The 19230-nt window shown below is 40.4% G+C and overlaps 2 protein-coding genes across 8 annotated transcripts in view; both read left to right on the forward strand.

Moving 5' to 3' along the window:
- Positions 1–19230, forward strand: part of COS1 (6,7-dimethyl-8-ribityllumazine synthase / DMRL synthase / lumazine synthase / riboflavin synthase) — a 167171-nt gene that overhangs the window by 82613 nt on the left and 65328 nt on the right. The gene's annotated exons all lie outside the window — the stretch shown is intronic.
- LOC147605017 (putative diphthine methyl ester synthase) lies at positions 5703–7065 on the forward strand. The gene is made up of 4 exons (XM_086793896.1): positions 5703–5967; positions 6066–6105; positions 6247–6338; positions 6508–7065. The coding sequence occupies exons 1-4, from the start codon at positions 5703–5705 to the stop codon at positions 6702–6704; spliced, it is 594 nt and encodes a 197-aa protein (XP_086650022.1). The 3' UTR covers positions 6705–7065.

The raw sequence follows: 19230 nt of genomic DNA on the forward strand, positions 1-19230 counted from the left end.
AAGGGGCTTTTGCCCAATTTCTGTTCGGGACTGTTGTATGCAGTGGTCGGGACTGTAAAAGTCTGATTTTCACTCATTTGGACAGCCAGGAGAGCATTTATTGTTGCTGTACTTGGTGGTACAGATTTGGTACAACATTGTGCAAGTTTTGGCATGGCTGTACACTGATTTGAGTGACGAAAAGGTTCAATTTCAGCTGCTGTACTTGCCGGTACAGGTTTGGTACATCATTTGTGAGCAATTGGTATTGTTGTACAGTACTTTGGAAGGCCAACAGAGCACATTTAAGGTGCTGTCCTAAATCTGCAGCAACCAGATTTTGGTGATTTCATCACATACAGTGGGAGAAAAGTTGCATTTGTGCTTCCGCAGTGGGAGATAAACTTTGGGAGAACAACTGTGAGCACTTTGTGTGCTTTTGGTGCAGTGTTTGCACATTTTGCAGGGAGTCAGGCATTGACAGGTTGCATATTGCTATGGCAACCACAGGTGAGAGCTCTTCATTGCTTCACATCAAGAAGCTTGAAGGCTCACATAACTATGATATTTGGCAAACCCAGTGCTACAATGTGTTGCTCCAGAAGAAGCAGCACAAGCCTATCAAAGAAAGGGGTGTAAAGCCCGCTTCTCTTACTGCTGAAGAGTGGGAAAATATGGATGAGCTGGCAAGATCTACTATCATGTTATCTGTGTCAGACTCTTTACTTTTTAGCATTCGTGAAGAGAAGACAGCTTGGGGAATGTGGCAGAGATTGCAGGACTTGTATGCCCAGCAAAGTGCCTCAAGCAAAGTGTATTGGTTGAAGAAACTCATAGGTCTTCAGATGAAGGAAGGGGCGTCTATGGCAGCCCATCTAAATGAGTTTAATGGTATTGTCAGCCAAGTTATTAATCAAAAGTTGGCAATGGACGATGAGTTCAAAGCCACTTTTCTCTTATGCACTTTGCCAGAGAGTTGGGACACATTCAGGACAGCCAGTAGCAATTCGAATGCTATGCTGTCATATGCAGATGTTGAGGGTGCTCTTCTTCAAGAAGAGATGAACAGAAAGAATAATTCTGTTGGAAAGTCCAATGCAATGAATGCACGTGGGAGATCCCAGCAAAGGGGTAAGAGCCAAGAACGGGGAAGGAGCAAGTCTCGCTCCAAAAAGGACTTGGAATGCCATTATTGTGGCACGAAGGGACACATCAAAAAGCAATGCTATAAATGGAAAAATGATCAAAAGGAAAAGGGAAAAGGCAAAGACAAAGACAAAGATGAAGCCAAAGATGCGAAGCCAAAGGGCAAAAGTGGAGTCAAAATTGAAAAAGTCAATGTGTCACATGCACGTGACAGTGAGGATGAGGTCCTATTCACGTCTTCACTTGATGCCCATTCACTTCTTACAGGTGGTCATGGTATGCACTCATGGATCATTGATTCAAGTGCCTCCTTTGATGTCACAGGTTGCAGAGACTTGTTTGTCAGGTATACTGCTGGCAATGAAGGAGTAGTTTATTTGGGTGATAACCATGCATGCAAGATTCTTGGCAGAGGTGATGTGAGGCTTGTGTTTTTAGATGGCTCACAGCTTATGCTCCATGATGTCAGGCATGTGCCTGAGATCAAGAAGAACCTGCTTTCTACTGGACAGCTTGATGATGCTGATTATGTTACCACATTTGGTCGTGGAAAGTGGAAGATTAGTAAGGGCTCACTGGTTGTTGCCAGAGGCTCTAAGGTGGACACTCTTTACTTCATGCATGCAGGTGTTTGTCACCATGCTAACGTAAATGCAACCGAGCTGCCGGAAATCTCTATGTGGCATAGCCGGTTGGGACACATGAGTGTCAAAGGAATGGAGCAATTGTCTCGTTTGGGTTACTTGCCTTCTCTAAAGTTTTCAAGTTTCCAGTTTTGTGAGCATTGTATATATGGTAGGCAACTACAGTGCCCCCACAAGAAAGCTCTTGGACGGAAAGATGCTCAGTTAGAGCTTGTGCATACAGATGTATGTGAGATGCCTCAGCTTTCTTTGGGAGGGGCAAAATATTTTGTGTCTTTTATTGATGATGCCACATGTAAGGTGTGGATCTATCCTCTTCGTTTGAAGAGTGATACATTCTCAGTGTTTCAAAAGTTTGTTGCTTTTGTTGAGAACCAAACAGGCAAAACACTGAAGGCTTTGCGTTCCGACAATGGTGGAGAGTATATGTCCAAACAGTTTCAGGACTTTTGTGATGCTAAAGGCATCGAGAGGGAGCTCTCTACTCCTTATGATCCTCCACAAAACGGGACAGCAGAGAGGATGAACAGGACCATTCAGGAGAAGGTCCGTTCTATGTTGTCACATGCTGCATTACCTCATGGTTTTTGGGCTAAAGCTGTTATGATAGCCGTTCACCTTATAAACAGGTCACCTAACACGAGGCTTGGTGGGAAAGTGCCAGAGGAAGTATGGACAGGGAAGCCTCCGTCATACAAGCACTTGAGAGTGTTTGGTTGCGTTGCGTACGTGCACATACGCAGGGAAATGCGCACCAAACTTGATCCTAAGTCTTATAAATGCATATTCCTAGGATATGGTGACAAAGGTGAAATGGGGTATAGACTTTGGGATCCCGTGACTAGAAAGATTATACGCAGCAATGATGTCATTTTTGATGAAACATGCATGTATAAGGAGCCTGCAAGGCAACAGGAGCTTGGCAGAGTCATCTTTGATGATGATGGACATCATGGACAACAACCAAGGGCTGTAAATCAGCCATTACAGCAGGAAAACCAGCCCTTAAATGGTGCTGAAAATGGTCCAAATGGACAACCAGAGATGGCAGAAGATATCCCTATGGATATCCCACAGTTAGAGGAGATACCGGGCATGATTTTTCAGCCTTATGGCATGGAACAGGAGCCACCAATAGGTGATATGCAGGCTGGACAGCAACCTGCAAATGATGGTCATTGGGTACGGAGGTCCACAAGACCCTCCAGAGCCCCTGACAGGTTTGTTCCAGGGGTTGACTACTTGATGCTTACTGACTGTGGGGAGCCCTCATGTTATAAGGAGGCTTTATAGAGGGCAGACAAGGCTCTATGGGAGCGTGCCATGAAGTCAGAGATGGATTCTCTGCACAAAAATGGAACATGGAAGTTGGTGCATTTGCCTGCAGGCAAGAAGGTTTTGCCATGCAAGTGGGTATACAGGCTCAAAGTTGCACCTGATGCAAAGCCAAGGTACAAAGCCAGGTTAGTGGCTAAGGGCTTCAAGCAGGAATATGGTGTGGACTTTGATGAGATCTTCTCTCCAGTGGTCAAAATGACAACACTTAGAGCTGTGTTAGCTTTGGTTGCACATGATGATCTGGACTTGATTCAGATGGATGTGAAGACTACTTTTCTTCACGGTGATCTCCATGAGGAGATATATATGCAGCAGCCAGAGGGTTATACAGTGAGTGGAAAGGAGAAGCTTGTATGCAAGCTGAAAAAGAGTCTTTATGGGCTCAAACAGGCACCAAGGGAATGGTATCATAAATTTGATACATTCATGAAATCCCAGAAATTCAGGAGAAGTGACATAGATCACTGCTTATACACCAAGAAAGCTTTGGATGGCAGTCTATTGATCCTCATCTTGTATGTTGATGATATGTTGATTGCTGGGAAATCTCGTAAAGAGATGGATGCCTTGAAGCAGAGGCTGCATCAAACCTTTGATATGAAGGATTTGGGTGATGCAAATCACATTTTGGGTATGCGGATACTTCGGGACAGAAATCAGCATGTGTTGTATTTGTCTCAGAAGGAATACATTGGCAAAGTTTTGCAGAGGTTCAATATGGACGGGGGGAAGAAGACTAGTACTCCTTGGCCTCCATATGTGAAACTCAGTGCTATGGACAGCCCACAGTCAGATAGTGGCAGGGCTGATATGGCCAAGATTCCGTATGCTTCAGCTTGTGGCAGTCTCATGTATGCCATGGTTGCTACTAGGCCGGACATTGCATTTGCAGTGGGAGTGGTTTCTAGATATATGGCCAACCTTGGCAAGAAGCATTGGGAAGCAGTGAAAGGTGTCATGAGATATCTGAAGGGCACACAAGATATGTGCATTTGCTTTGGCAAACAGGATGCATTAGTGCATGGTTACACGGATTCGGATTATGCCGGTCATCCAGATAACCGGAAGTCTACTACCGGTAATGTGTTTACATTCACAGGAGGTGCTGTGTCATGGATATCCAGGATGCAGAAGTGCACAGCCTTATCTACTACAGAGGCCGAGTATATTGCAGCCACAGAGGCTTGCAAGGAGGCATTATGGCTATCTCGGTTAGTGTTGATTTGGGTTATACAGGGGATATTCCATTGTTGCATTGTGACAGTCAGAGTGCCATCCAGTTGGCAAAGAACCCTGTCTTTCATGCAAAGACGAAGCATGTGGATGTGAAGTATCACTTCATCAGAGAGGTGATAGAGAACAAGCAAATTCAGCTTGTTAAGATTCATACGGATGACAATCCGGCTGATCTGTTGACAAAGAGTTTGCCTCTGGAGCGGTTTGCTCATTGCAGACACTTGATGGGCATTGGATGAGGCCAGTTTCAGCCTTGATATGGCCTTGTATATTATCATGTACATGCTGATTTTTTCTTTTCCTTTACTTAAGGGCACTTTGCCTTTAAGTGGGAGGTTGTTTGGGGTAAAGGCATTATACCCACCCTTATAGTGTGTACAAGCCCATAAGTTATAGTACATAGTACACTTAGTACTTTTAATGTACTAAGTGCACTATGTGTACTAGTGCAATATACATGTGTGATAGGGGAGTCACACACTCATTCCTTGATGAGTTGACTTATCCCCACAACTCTCTCTCTCTCTCTCTCTCTTCCCCTTGTTCTCTCTCTGTGTATGTCTCCCACATGAATCTCTAACCCTAATTCTCTCTCCCATTCAGATTGAGCAGTCAGGCCAGCAGGCATTGCAGCTAGCCCCAGAGTATAGCCGCACTAGAGGTACACTGATTGATCGGGCTATAGAGCTGGGGCGGTCTAGGCGCCCCAAGATGAGAGGCCCATCTCGACACCGGCGGAGACTACATCAGAGGATCAGGACCATACTAGCATGGCATGGGAGACGTCCAGTCAGAGTACTCACCATGGAGGACATTGAGGATATCTGCCATCGACCGATGAGAGACATCTTTGGATAGTGATGTGTACGATGCTTACCTTTGTTGCTAGAGTTTTCCTCCCAGATGTTATCCATTAGGAGCTCCTAGTACCGTACTTTTCCTCACAGTTATTTCAGTTTCAGTTAGTTGTTTTTAGCTTTTCTTACACAGACATTGTATCAGATCCACCAATTGTTGTAACCTTTTTGGTCTCATAGGTCATTTTGGCCTTTTGAAGACGTTAATATATCATTTCATTTCATTCATTTCATTTCTCCCTTCTTTCTTCATTTTAAAATAGTTTTTTGATATATTTATTTTTGAGGTCTTGGGGTTTTTTTGCCCGAGTGATAAAATGTCTATGGACAAAATGTTTAGTACCTTGAAACAAAATAAAATAAAAACTCGAAACATTCTTGTGACTATGGTTTGGCATGCGTGTGTGGATGGATGCATGCATGCATGCATGTATGTATGTGTCTGTATGTAAGGTATATGGATGTGTGTAGGTATATATGTATGTCTGTATGTATGGAACAAATGGCTTATCCTTTGACGGCTCCAATCTTTGGCAGGGCAACGACACACTCTGATCTAGTTGTCCGGGCGTGGAAAATGGGTGTGAAAGTGCAAGTAATCCATAACGCTTCTGTTATGAATGCTGTTGGTGCTTGTGGATTACAGCTATACCGCTTTGGTGAAGCTATCTCAATTCCTTTTTTCACAGATACATGGAGGCCAGACAGTTTCTACGACAAAATAAAGTCCAATCGGCTTCTTGGCCTCCACAGTTTATGCCTCCTTGGTAAAGACAGTGTGTTTTTGTTAATTAAAATTAATTAGTCACCGTTTTGAGTTATGCCATTAGACTCAACTTGCTTTTTACCATAATGACTTTTGTAGATATTAGAGTTAAGGAGCCCACGCTTGAGTCTTTGTGTAGGTAAGCTTTGTTATCTTGTGTATGGGTTGGCAATGGTTTGAAGACGGAATGCTGGCCAATTTTAACATCCTAATGCAAGAGATTTTAATTAGTTTAGTGAAATTTTAAGCAAATGGTTTTTGACCTAATGAATGCCTACAGAGGGAAGAAAGAATACGAGCCGCCAAAGTATATGACGATCAATACAGCATTGGAGCAATTGCTTGAAGTGGAGGAAGCTCGAAAGGGTGATGGTAGGTTTCTCAATGCATAGCATTGTCTGCACATTTTATGTTTTTAGGGTTTTTTGTGTAGCTCTCTCTCTCTCTCTCTCTCTCTCTCTCTCTCTCTCCCCTCTTTGATTAGCATTTCACTTTACAAATTCACTAAAACTAACATTCATTGGTGATATTTGCATGGTAGCTTACAATGACACCACTCTCTGCGTGGGTTTGGCTCGGCTAGGCAATCCCACACAGAAGATTGTGGCAGGCCCTATGAAGGATCTCCTTGCAGTGGATTTCGGGCCTCCTCTTCATTGCCTCATTATCCCTGGAAATACTCATCCCATGGAAGATGAGATGCTTGCTTTCTTCAGCATTGCACACCCCACCAAGTAATTAGTGCATCATACTTCGCATGCAAATTTTCACACGAGTAAAATGGAGTTAATCAAGTTGCAATCAAGGAGTTATACAAAGACTCTTCACGCTACCTTATCAGTTAAGAAATTTTGCTTCATTCTTAGATTGTGCTAGCTTTTAATCAAGAAAGCTGTCAGATAGTACATGTATTCTAGTATCAGGAACTTCTCTCATGTTTTTTTTCACGGAATTTCTAAGTAGCATGCAACAAATATATATTCAATATCAGGAATGCATACACTATTGATTATTCTCCAGCATAATCAATATTAAGAATGCATACAAATGTTCTTATGCTGAATTAAACAATGCCAATTGCATCTTCTGTTACACTGTTTCTTTTACTTTGCACAAGGTATGATAGTGATTGTTGGTTGGTGTATGGATGTGTGTGTGTGTGTGAGAGAGAGAGAGATTGCATTAACATCTTACAAAAAGACCACAAGTGTTGATGAGACCCAAAAATTCATCGAATCATCATGTTGGCTTGAAAACATGATCAACAAGTGAACAATCATTTAGGCATGTCATAGGACTTAATGAGAGCTCCTTGGTAATAAAATAATGTTTGTTTGCATTGCTTGCTTGGGCTAAAAGATATTTGAAATGGGAAACGAGGTGGCTCGAGTGAGGCTCCATGCAGTGTGCCAAAGTCTTGAGTTCCTTGGTAAATCAATTAATGATGAGCTATACCCATTCGTGTCACCCAAGTTGGTGGTGAAGTTGTCGGGGTGGAAAGGGGTGGATGGTTCATAATATGCCATGAAGTTGACATGCAAGGTAAAGTGGTATGGTTCAGGATCAATCAATAGCTAGAAGCAGGGTATGTTGGTGAGAATCTTTGGGTAGTCTTGGTGGTAGGCAGCTTGTGGAGGTGGCATGAAAGGTATAGTTGATGAAGAAGTTCTTTATACGTTCTCCTTCTGTTGTGGGAATGGTTGGGATCCTTCAAAATTAGGTAGTTGGTAGAAGTAGTCGAAGTAGAGGTTGCATACATTGAAGCTCTCTGGAGGTACTTGCAAGGTTGAGGGTTCTCCCGGCGATGGATTGTACCATGGGTGAGGCTTATGTCTACCATGGTCCTCTCATTTAGTGATCTACTTAGAGGATCTGGTATTGATGAGGTTAGTTGTAGGTGCATGTGTGCATGCATTCTATGAGGTACGAGATGTGGCCCATAGTGATATATGCAAGTGACATGCATGGGCAATGGGTGGAAGATGTGTTAGATGTGTCTTGTGTGTAGTCCAAAAAACTCGAAGTTTTTTTTCACTTAACTGCTTTCTCCGACTCTCTTTGCTACTTTCTTCGACATTTATTGGACATCCTTTTTCTTGGGGAGTCAAGATCGTTGGATTGTTAATGCATGGTAGCATACTTTTCCAAAAATGGACTTGGGTTTCTCTGTGGCTCGAGAAATTTGGCGTGAGCGAGTATTGGGGATAGAGACCATGGATCAATGGGGTGGTGGGGCCAAAGAAGAGTTTACGGAAGGCTTCTGTTCATTTGAGGAAGGTCTAGGCGATGGGTAGTACCATGGACTAAGTGTACGCCCGCTACGGTTTTCCTATCCAGAAATATGCTTGGGTGTCCTTTGTGGCTCGAGAAATTTGGCGTTAGCGAGTATTGGGGATAGAGACCATGGATCAGTGGGGTGGTGGGACTGAAGAAGAGTTTACGGAAGGTTCCTATTGATTTGAGGAAGATCTAGGTGATGGGTAGTACCATGGACTAAGCGTACGCCCGCTACGATTTTCCCATCCAGAAATATGCGTGGACGGTTGTCTATGATGAGGCTTAATGTAGGTGCTTGAGATATCAGTGTCTATTGATGTGTCTACAATGGAAAGAGTACATGTGTATATTGTAGGTATTGTGTATGGGCATTGTGGACAGAAGGTGGGTCTGTGCAAAAGCTCCTTCAGGTGACAAACCGCTTTCTTCGCCACTAATTTGTCTCCTTTCTTTGACTCTTATACATGGTTTGACATAGGAAATTAAGTGTTGATGTGTAATGAGACTGGCCGATCAGGTGGGTGTCAATGAGGTTGGGTTGTCCATGAGAGAATGGATAATTTAGGACACTTAATATGGCATGTACATGTGTAGAAATTGCAAGCGATGGGTGGCTTGTCAGACATGACCAAACAATTCTAAACGTATCTTGATCCTCTTTTTGAAAAGTTAGTAGCTACTTGGCTTAATTGCTTCAAGCATGACGATGTGGCGGAAATAAGTGAAGCATTACAGAGTTTGCGCAACTTGGAGGTGAAATTTGGGATTGTTGGCAACATACGGCTTTGTCTTGACCTCAAGGGCATCTCACAACCTAAGCCCATGGGGCAAGAAATCCCAAACCTTGAAACATAGGGTTTTATGCAACCACTCCCTTACATTCCACTACCACGTGAATATACAAAAGACATGTTGGGATGGCATTTGAAATGGGAAGGGGAGTTGTCACAAACATAGCATCTAGAGACGTAGAGTTGGGAAAAACAAAGACAATCCACTTCTCAAAGATGATGACCAGGTTTGATGGAGTTGGAAATCCCATTCAATATCTAGAGAAGTCCGATTAAATTTATGAGGCCATGGGAACGATTGATGATTCCACCAATCTTTGTTCATTAGGAATTTACCTTGAAGGCAAAGCATGCCGGTGCTTTAGGTAAACTACAAGGTCTCGAGACACATTCATTGTGGGATTCTCGTCCAATGAATCTAGATGGAGTTCCATCGTACAAATATATAACCTCAAGCAAGAGGAGGGTGAAATAATGCGGGATTGCATTGCTAGAACCAAGTATCTCAATAAGAGATGTAGCTTGAGAGACTAGATGACTTAAGGCTCATCGATCTATTTATAATTGATTTCAAGAGCAAGAGACTTCATGACCATCTCTAGAGGTCTAGACACAACATCTTTGATTAGTGGCAAGACAATAGACCTATTAGACAATCTTTAAGTCCCAACCAAGCTGCTAGAAGCACAAGACTTCTATGAAAGGAACCCCTACATTTGGGTTTCGAAGTCAAGAAAATCCGCACCACAAGCCTTTGTAACCACACCACTAAACGCCAGACCAAAAATGGAGTGGAGACTAAAAGCCATGCCTTTGATTGGACTCATGTGCGACACCATCTTTAGAGAAGTCAGAGGGATCCATGGATGCAGTACCTTGTTCATGTGCAGTGGCCTAACCCCTCCATGTTTCCATAAAAAAAGAGCCACCCATGGTGCCAAACCTCAATTAATGCTCTGCACACACTTTTATGACACCATCGAGCAACCCCCATCACACCCGTGTGTCACGTTGCAACACCAACTCACCAGCTGTGGAAGTGGAAAGACTCAAACGTGCCAACAAAGCTGGTTGCAGTGACATCAAGGCTTTCGTCATGGATGGGCAAGCAACTCTCTCTGCCTTCGCTCAGTGAAGCCACACAAAACCCCAAAATCCCATTGTACATATGTAGCATAGCACTCCCTATTAATTGTATATACACCTATACACGAGAATGATTAAAAACTTGAAACCCAAAACAAAACTCAAAACGCCAAAAAATTAAAAACATTCACATGTACCTATGTGCACACAGCAAATACACACACCCACGCTTGCACGTGCACACACTCCATGGTAACATATGCACATACATGCACACACACACACACACACACACACACACACACACACAACCCCCCTCTAAACCCCTCCCCCCCCTCCCCCCCCAAAAAAAAACTGGCGGTGTGTAGGTCATTTAAATTTCCTTATGGAATTTGAGATAGCCAAGTCAGTGTGCTTATGCAAAGATAAGAATCACGGGCCTAATTCTTGGAAGAATCACATGTATAATATTGCATGTATGTTGAGGGGAGTGGACTTTAGTAGTTTAGACATGATGAAAGAATGTCAAAATACCATGCATTTGTGCATTTGGAAGAAGAAGATTTGTTGTCATGATTTTGAGGAGTCATGGGTGTAATTCTTGAGATAATCATGGCAAATCAGAATCAAATAATTATAGAATATGCATGTGGAGTACAATTTGAAATTAGTTGACATGATTTGAATGCATTTGGACACATGTTAGTGATCATGATTCTATTGTGTCTAAAGTTTACACACACACAAAATTTAGGGTTGCGTGTCACGTGGCATCGAGTGCCACGTTATTAGTGAAAAAAATCTTAAAAAAATTAGGATTGTGTGTCGTGTGGCACTTGGTGCCACGTGGTATTACAGGCCCATATTACCATGTCATCACTCCTAAAAAAGCAAAAATTAGGGTTGCATGTGACACGTGGCAATGCAAGTCCATGATGGCACATCATCACCAAAAAAAATTCATGAAAAAAATGGTTGTGTGCACCACGTGGCATAGGGTGCCCCATCATCACCCAAAAAATCTTAAAAAATAAATATGGCATCACATGCTCAACAATGCTATGTGGCATTGATGGGTGCCACATCATCACCCAAAAAAGAGTTAAAAAGAAAATGGGTTATGTATGCCATGTGGCACCGCAGGCCCACGGTGCCATGTCATTCCCAAACAAACCTTAAAAAATCTTTTTTTATTAGTTTATATGGTTTCCCGCTTGCCTGGCTTTGAGAGACTCGCTTTCGGCTAAGGGCACAATATGTGAATACCCTTGTGGATCCCTTTAGTTTGAGGTACCTGGACATTGTGGCCCTTTACCCTTGCCCGTGTTCCCTGTCCCTCGTCCAAAATAGGGAAGACCTAGAACTTGGTTCCTTTGTAAAGACACTTCTATATGGAGCTCCTAGGGAAAGTGGGACTCGTGCGTGCACTATGTGTGCTTGTTGTTAGGTGTTTGTGAAGAATGCTCGTCCCTAATGGTACATTAAAGGAGACACGTCCGATCGACTGTGGCGGTTGTTGGGCTACTTGTCATTGGTCGTGGTTAGCTTGGGATAAACCTAGCTCAGGATCAATCCCAAATGTTTAAAACATTATGGCGTTGGACATGGGTTGACCACTTTCGGAGAGAGCAAACCTTGAGGTTTCCTAATGGTACATTAAAGGAGACATGTCTCGATTGTTGACTACGGTTCTTGGTCTAACCTAGCTCAGGATCAACACCAAATGTTTGAAACATTATGGTGTTGGTGGATAACTTTCGGAGAGAACGACCGAACCCTGAGGTTCCTGGTCCTGCTTTCGCTCTTTCATTAGAGCTTTTCCTAAAAATAGGGTGGTTTACTTTTCACAAAATTTATGGCCACGCTGTTTACAAAGCTAGTTGGTGAATCTGAGGCTTAGAGGGCGGTGGTGGTTATTGTTTCTATGTGTTCCACTATTCCTCCGTTCAAGTCTGCATTTTGTTGTGGCTGATTTCTTCCCATAGTTCCTTTCTTGAGGTGGATCCAAAGGACCCTAGCCTTCTTAAGTGGGGAGCAATAGCGAGTTGCTGGGATTAAAGGCTTGGTAGAGAAAGTGTGGTTTCATGCACTACAATCAATTGTATTGTTGTTTTTAATAATTAGTCTAGATCAAGTTTACATCAAAGGTCTTTAGTACTTTTGGAGTAGGTCTGAAACTAGTTTTGGACACGTTTTTTTGTTTTTCTAGGGCTCACATCTATAGGTTCACGTCTACAGGCTTACGTGTCCAATTTCACATCTTTAGATTCATGTCTACATGCTTATATATGCAAGTTCATGTATGTAGGCTCACGTTTCCACATTTACACCTCTAGGCTCATGTCAGCATGCTCACGTCTCCAGGTTTAATTTTTTTGGTATGAACTAGGTTCACATACTTTCTTTTATGAGATAAGCCTATGTTTCTCTTGGGGTTGAATTTGCATGCTTCTAAGCTACCAATTCAAAAAATGCATGAAAAAATATGAAAAAACATGAAATGCATGAATAAAAATTACATATCCCACTCTAATCCATACATAATAGAGTTTAATGCTCATGTTTTTGCAATCATAATTTCACACCTAGTCACGCTTTCTAAGCTATTCCTTAGCTCAATGTAATGAAAGTCTTTTGGGGCTCTAAAGTCATGCAAATCTTAAGTTTTTTCCCTTCTAAAGAAGGCACTAATGTAAATAAACTTCAATTCAAAATAAAAAACAAAAACTAAAAAACACACCCAAGGCTTCAAAATATTATGTTTTTTGATCTCCTGATCAACACCAAGCAATATTGGGTGATACTAATAGCTTGAAATATACAGATAACTAGAGCTAAGACCTAGGCAATGTCACTAAATATGTTCATGTCAAGATCTTATCTTAGTCTTGTCGAAGTATGTGTCATTGGGCCTTGGCTTAGAGCTGCACTACAACTTGCTGATGTGGGTGTGCTAGCTCGTCACTCCGTTGTCACGCTAGCTTGTCACTCCGTTGTCACACCAGAATGCTCCTTTGCCAATGGGGTGAAGGAAGAGCTCCATATGCCTGGATGGAGGCAAAAAGAGATAGCCTTCATGATAGTTCTCTCACAAAAGGTGGCGGAAGAAGAAGAAGCTGATGTAAGAGGGAAACCTACAAACAAACCTATCTAACGTTATGCATCCATCAAGAAAGCATGCAAGCAAGAATAAAGAAGATAAGAGCTCACAAGTATTCTATTGCAAGGGAATGATTATCTATTGCTTGTCAAAAATGACATATATACAAGTGACTACTAGGTTGGCTGAACTTAAAAATGGTATGATCTTTATTACTAGTCTTAAGCAAGTATATACACAAAGTCCTTAGACTTTCTCTATTTGACATTAAGATCAAGGTAAGGCCGCTTTATATGTTCTAGCGCCGTCTTATAAAAGATAAGTGCCCGTTTGAGAGAGGGTAAGATGGAAAAATGCCTTATGGTAGGTTGAGCGGGTGGAAACATATTAACCTATGGAGTGGTAACAGGGACAATTGTAGGCCAAAGACCCAATCATGTGTAGCAGGGGGTGCTAATTAAAAAACATGTAACATATGAGTATGGTGTATGGCCTACCAACTTCACACTGTGGATGCTTGGGGCCATTGGTATATATATAATGGTTGGGTGGTAAAAGAAAGTATGGCATGCTAGGGATTTTGCTACTTCTTTGGGATTTATGTTTTAGCATGGAGACTATTTTGGCTAAGGTTAGGGTTGTGCAAGAAGGGAGCCTTACATTTGGTATCTAAGCTTTAAGCTGAAAACAAGGTAGACTCTTTTCTTTCTTGAAATGCTCAAGAGGTTTTTGTGGCCCACCAACAGTACAACCATCTCGTAGATGGGACCAGCCGACAACCCGTTATTGACAAATGAGTGTGCTCACTATCCAAATTTTTCTAGGCTTATGCATGCTACTTGAGCAGCAAAACTACTACCACCATCACTGTGTAAAACACCGTCCTTATTACCACAAACTGTATAATAGTGTATATCCAAATAATATTATTCATTAAGTGCACATGCAAGAGAAGTGAAAGCTTTTGCAAAGGAAAGAGAGAACTAATGCTACTACAACATCACATCACATCTTCAGCTATGGTAGTCGAGCAAGATCAGAATAGTTCAAGCAAATCCATCATTTTACACCCACTGTGACAGACCTATCCACCATCATCTTATTTTTTAAGTAGATCTTTATTCATGGTAAGGGCAAGCCCAAAGTCATATTTTTTTTACCAAGTTCATTGTTACCTAGGTCTACTACATTTGTGATCCATTATTTAAAAGCCTTAACACATATCGAGGCCCTACATGCCTTAGTCATGTATTTTATGCACACCTTATATGCATGAACATATGGTTATTTATAAAGAGAAGCCCAATTTAAAGAGAAAACTATTATGTAGAAATAATATGATAAATACCCACATGAGAAGTAAGAGCCTTTACATTGGGGGTAGATTGCACTCAATGCTCTTTGTCTTGTGCTCTTTGTTCATGCTTTGTCTTGGATTGTTTAATTTGTTTGTTTCTATTCAAGCTATGGTTGAAGGCATAAATGTGACTCGGGGGGGGGGGGGGGGGGGGTTTCACTCATAAATATGTAAGCATAGCGCGTGGGTTCAATAGAAGGGGTTTTTTTAATCCCTTTTTAAACATATTTTTTACATATAGAAGGGTACCATTTAAAGGGGGTATTCACAAGTTGAATAGAAAAAGGGTATGTTTTATTCATAAAAAATTCATAGATAAGGGATTTTTAAAATAGGCCTTGAACACACGTGATACAGAGGGTTTACTTATAGTAGTGAACCCCCCGAAAAATGTGGTTGATTAATTTCTCCTTGTCCGAGAACCTATTGGTTGTATTAGAGACGAAGTCACTTTCAAGGAGAGAATTTGGAGCTTGGACATCATTTGGAAAAATGAAATCTCAAAATCTTGGTGGAGAAAATCAAATCTACAAGGCTATGTGGAGAACAAAGCAAATTTGGTTTATAGCAATGATTCAAAAATGTTAAGGTTTGAGAGGGGAACCTTGGGCAAAGGGAGAGTAAACAAAAATTTGGACAAAGGAAGGCTCAAAGGTTTAAGCCAAAGTTTGTACATAATTTCCTTTAAGAAAATGGTGCCCGCTTCAAGTGTACCAGGATAGATAATGGAAAAATAACTTCTTCAAATATTTTGACATAGTTTACATAGGTGTGTTCACCATGGCTTGGGATATCCATATATACAAAAAAAAACTTTCACACGAGCACAATAGAGAAGCCACTTCCTAAGCACAAGGTGCTAGAACTCATGAGCCTAGAATGAGAGCTTACGTTTTTGCAATCTCCACAAATTGATTATAGCAAAAGGATTAAGGCCAATTATCTAAATATAACTATTATATTAAGACTTTTCAAGTGTCCAAAGGGTTATTTTTTCTCTCTTTCTCACACAGAGGTAGGACAAGCTTGAGATGTGGTTCCTATGGAGTTTCTCACAAGAGGGAGGCCAAGAGGGTAATTTTTTTTTCTCTTTCTCATAAGAGATAGACCAAGCTTAAGATGTGGTTCCTATGTAGATTAAGATGTGGTTCCTACTTCATTCTGTGGGATCCCACTGCCCCCTCTGCGCACCGGATTCTCAATTTGCTGGCAGCGGAAGCACCTCCCTCTTACGCGGGCAGGATTTCCCACTCGGGGCCTCGCCCTCGAATGTCCAGGCACGAGACTAAGCTGGTGGTCATTCCGAAAACCAAAACCGGGAAAATTTCCCATGCCCGAAAAACGGGGACGATTCCACCTTTTTGAATTTCTTAACAAATTTTCTAACGGGGTCAAGAGACTAATACTAACCTTCATCTAAATAAACCAGATAGAAGGAAAACTATTACAGACTTAACTTGAAGAAATCAACGCTTTTTTCCTAATTGAATCAGGCATAGCCGTTGATCTATTCGTTTGAGAAGTCTTCAAGCTTTTATATAACTGCTCGAGTTCTAAGTGTATTCCTATTAAACAATTTTATTATTAAAATTCTACTGATTCTAGCCTAACCCCATTCGGCCCATGGGTTAGCCACCGCCCAACCACTGGAATTGGTAGAACTAGATAAGTACTCACCCACCCATAATTGAACGTCTTTCTTAACTTTAGCTTTAGAAAACAGATACGCACACACTCCTCTTTAAACTCGAACTTATAAAATGATCCATTGACCAAACAGTTATTGATTACAGATATCATAACTCTAAATTTCCATCCAGTTCCATAATTTCATGTCATCATACATATATATATCTTCCACGATATACGCATGGGTGTCCTAAGCACTGTGAGCCCGTGCATCGCCTGGTCAGAACCCTCCAGGCTCCTCCTGAGGTGTCTTGGCACTTCACTTGGACCGCTTTGTCGGCCCTTGCCCATCGTACCGGCAGCACACCATTTTTCACCATACCAAGGCTGGTCAAGATTTGGGCAAGTTTTTGCGCGTGAGCCGTCCTTTCAACACTCCCCACCAGCTGTTGCAACCGAACTTCCCTTAGAAAAACACATATACCAAATGCTCCCTCCAGCATTCTGGTGTAAGACAGTCCTTTAAGAAAATAGGGTTTCTATGTAAGTTTTCAATTTTGATTTTCTTTTGAATACAATGAGTATATCTTAAATCCGTATCCAAGACTTCTAGATCGCAGGTTTGAATTCCAAACAGAATTCCTCGAATTCTGTAACCTTGATTCTCAGATCAAATTCAAAGGGTCTCAACTTAGTTTCAAATTCGGTGGGTGATTTGAGTGTATTTTTTTCTGAACTGGTCACATCGTCTTTCCTTGAAACAGACGAAGGAGTTTGGTCTTGGTCATAGCATGATTCAGGATTTGAGTCTGGTAAGGTTCTTCCGGAATTACCTTTCTCGAAAGGGAGTGATATTTCAATCACTATTTTACTGAATTTCATTCATTGAATATTCACTTAACTGATTTCTAAACTAATCCACGAATTCCTATGAGGAATAAATTAATCAATTTATCTAATTTCTGACTTCGATAGGTTTCTGAATTTTCTCATTAATGTCCGAGTGAATATGAAACAATAGAATTTTCTCTCGCAGTGTATTTACTTATTCATTTATCGATTATTCATGAAAATTAAACATAGAATTAAAGAGAACCCTAATTTTGATATAAAAATCATTTATGCATCAATTTATGCATAAAATCAATTTTGATGAAAGTAACACTTTTATAAGAAAAAAAATCTTTTATGCATCATTTTATGCATAAAATCAATTTTGATGAAAGTTACACTTTATAATTAAAAAAATTCTTTTATGCATCACTTTATGCATAAAAATCAATATTGATGAAAGTAACACTTTTATAATAAAAAAAATTCTTTTATGCATCACTTTATGCATAAAAATTAGTATTGATGAAAAAACCACTATTAAGATTTTAAAAAAATTCTTTTATGCATCACTTTATGCATAGAAATCAGTCTTGATTTAAGTAACACTTTTATGATTTAAAAAATCCTTTATGCATCACTTTATGCATAGAAATCAGTATTGATGAAAGTAACACTTTTGTGATAAAAAAAAATTCTTTTATGCATCACTTTATGCATAGAAATTAAATCTAATGAAAATCACACTTTTATAATAAAAAAATATCCAATATGCATCTTTCTATGCATAGAATTTAAATCCAATGAAAATCACACTTTTATAGTTGAATAACATAAAGATAAAACTTATTTCTATAAAATTTAAGAAATTTTTGCCATAACCTCCTTTGTATGGCTGACCATTTGTAAAATTTTTACATTCTAAATCTACTTAGAATTTTCCCCAAGATGAATTTAGCACTCTAATCTAATCAATTCTCATTTTTAAAAGAGAAAACAATACGAAAAGTTAAACTCTATTTAATTGATTACACATCTTGGATAAAGAAGGGATGAATTCAATGAAGAGAAGGGGGAAGCCTTTCCATCAAGGCATAACATCCAATTTCAATTTAAAAGAAGCAAGAATTCATAAAACCATAGAATAGAATTAGAAAAAAGTAGAATTTCTGACTTACACGGAGTTTTGTGAGCTATCCTTTGGCTTGAGGGATTGAGAGTTCTACTATTGCTTGAATCAAGAGTGGCCACCAATTCTTTGTAGAGGAAATAGTCAAAAAACAAGTGAATTATCAAAGAATTCAATGTTTTTGGCTCTGGGGAGGAGTAGAGTAACAGTGCATAAATCACTATTAAGCTTCTACAAAGGGGAAGGCTTCTATTTATAGGAAAAAGTGAGCCTCTAACCAAGCAAACTGATTCTAGAATTTTTCAGATCAGTTTGGTCATTTTTGGGTCAGTTTAGCTTACTTTTTGGAACTAGACTTGAATTAGGAGAGAGGAGAGATGAAATATCTCATTATTTGAGAGATTAAAACTCCACCACACATGTGAAATAGGTGCCTCCTTCATGAGGGGGAATCCCCACTTTGAGAGGTGTCAAAAATTCATTTTTTTAGTATTTCCTTTTATCCTTAGTCCACTCTTCATCTTATGTGAGTATTTACTCATTTTTGGGGGGATTTTCTTGATTTCTTCAATTTATCTCCTCCCTACATTTGGATTAATCTAATTGGCTCCTCAGAACCTTAATCTAAAATTTTAAAAAATCTGGACCCTTAGGATAAGGTCTTTTGAACAAATTATAATTTATTTTTAATGCACCTTCTGAAATACGTTTTGATTTTCTATTTCGGGGGAATTTATTTTAATAAGAAGAGATAATTTTTCATCCAAAATATCTAAAAACTGAATAATCTCTCTCTAGAATATTCTCTCTCTAGGTAGAAATAAGATCTTTTATTATTCTGAAGAGGGAATTGATATAGGGGAAGATACTGGGCATCTTCAGGGGTTGGGGAGGAATCTTACATTCTCTCCCACACTTGAAAAAGACGAGATGTCCTCATCTCGCAAACTGGGGGTAATCCGGCAATAGTTCGGCTTCTTTCTCCCAGGTGGCATCTTTAAAACGATAGAACTTCCATTTGACCAATAATTCTCTCAGAATTCTATTCCTGAGAACCTTGTCTC

The sequence above is a fragment of the Cibotium barometz genome, chromosome 60 (assembly GCF_041138505.1).
Source record: "Cibotium barometz isolate CiBa-2024 chromosome 60, ASM4113850v1, whole genome shotgun sequence".
Taxonomy (NCBI): domain Eukaryota; kingdom Viridiplantae; phylum Streptophyta; class Polypodiopsida; order Cyatheales; family Cibotiaceae; genus Cibotium; species Cibotium barometz.

Bases quoted from the DNA above. Each gene is read 5' to 3' on its own strand.
- LOC147605017 (XM_086793896.1), top strand. From the start codon at position 5,703: ATGGCTTATCCTTTGACGGCTCCAATCTTTGGCAGGGCAACGACACAC. The intron at 5,968-6,065 runs GTAAAGACAGTG...TGACTTTTGTAG, and splicing joins CCACAGTTTATGCCTCCTTG to ATATTAGAGTTAAGGAGCCC. The intron at 6,106-6,246 runs GTAAGCTTTGTT...GAATGCCTACAG, and splicing joins ACGCTTGAGTCTTTGTGTAG to AGGGAAGAAAGAATACGAGC.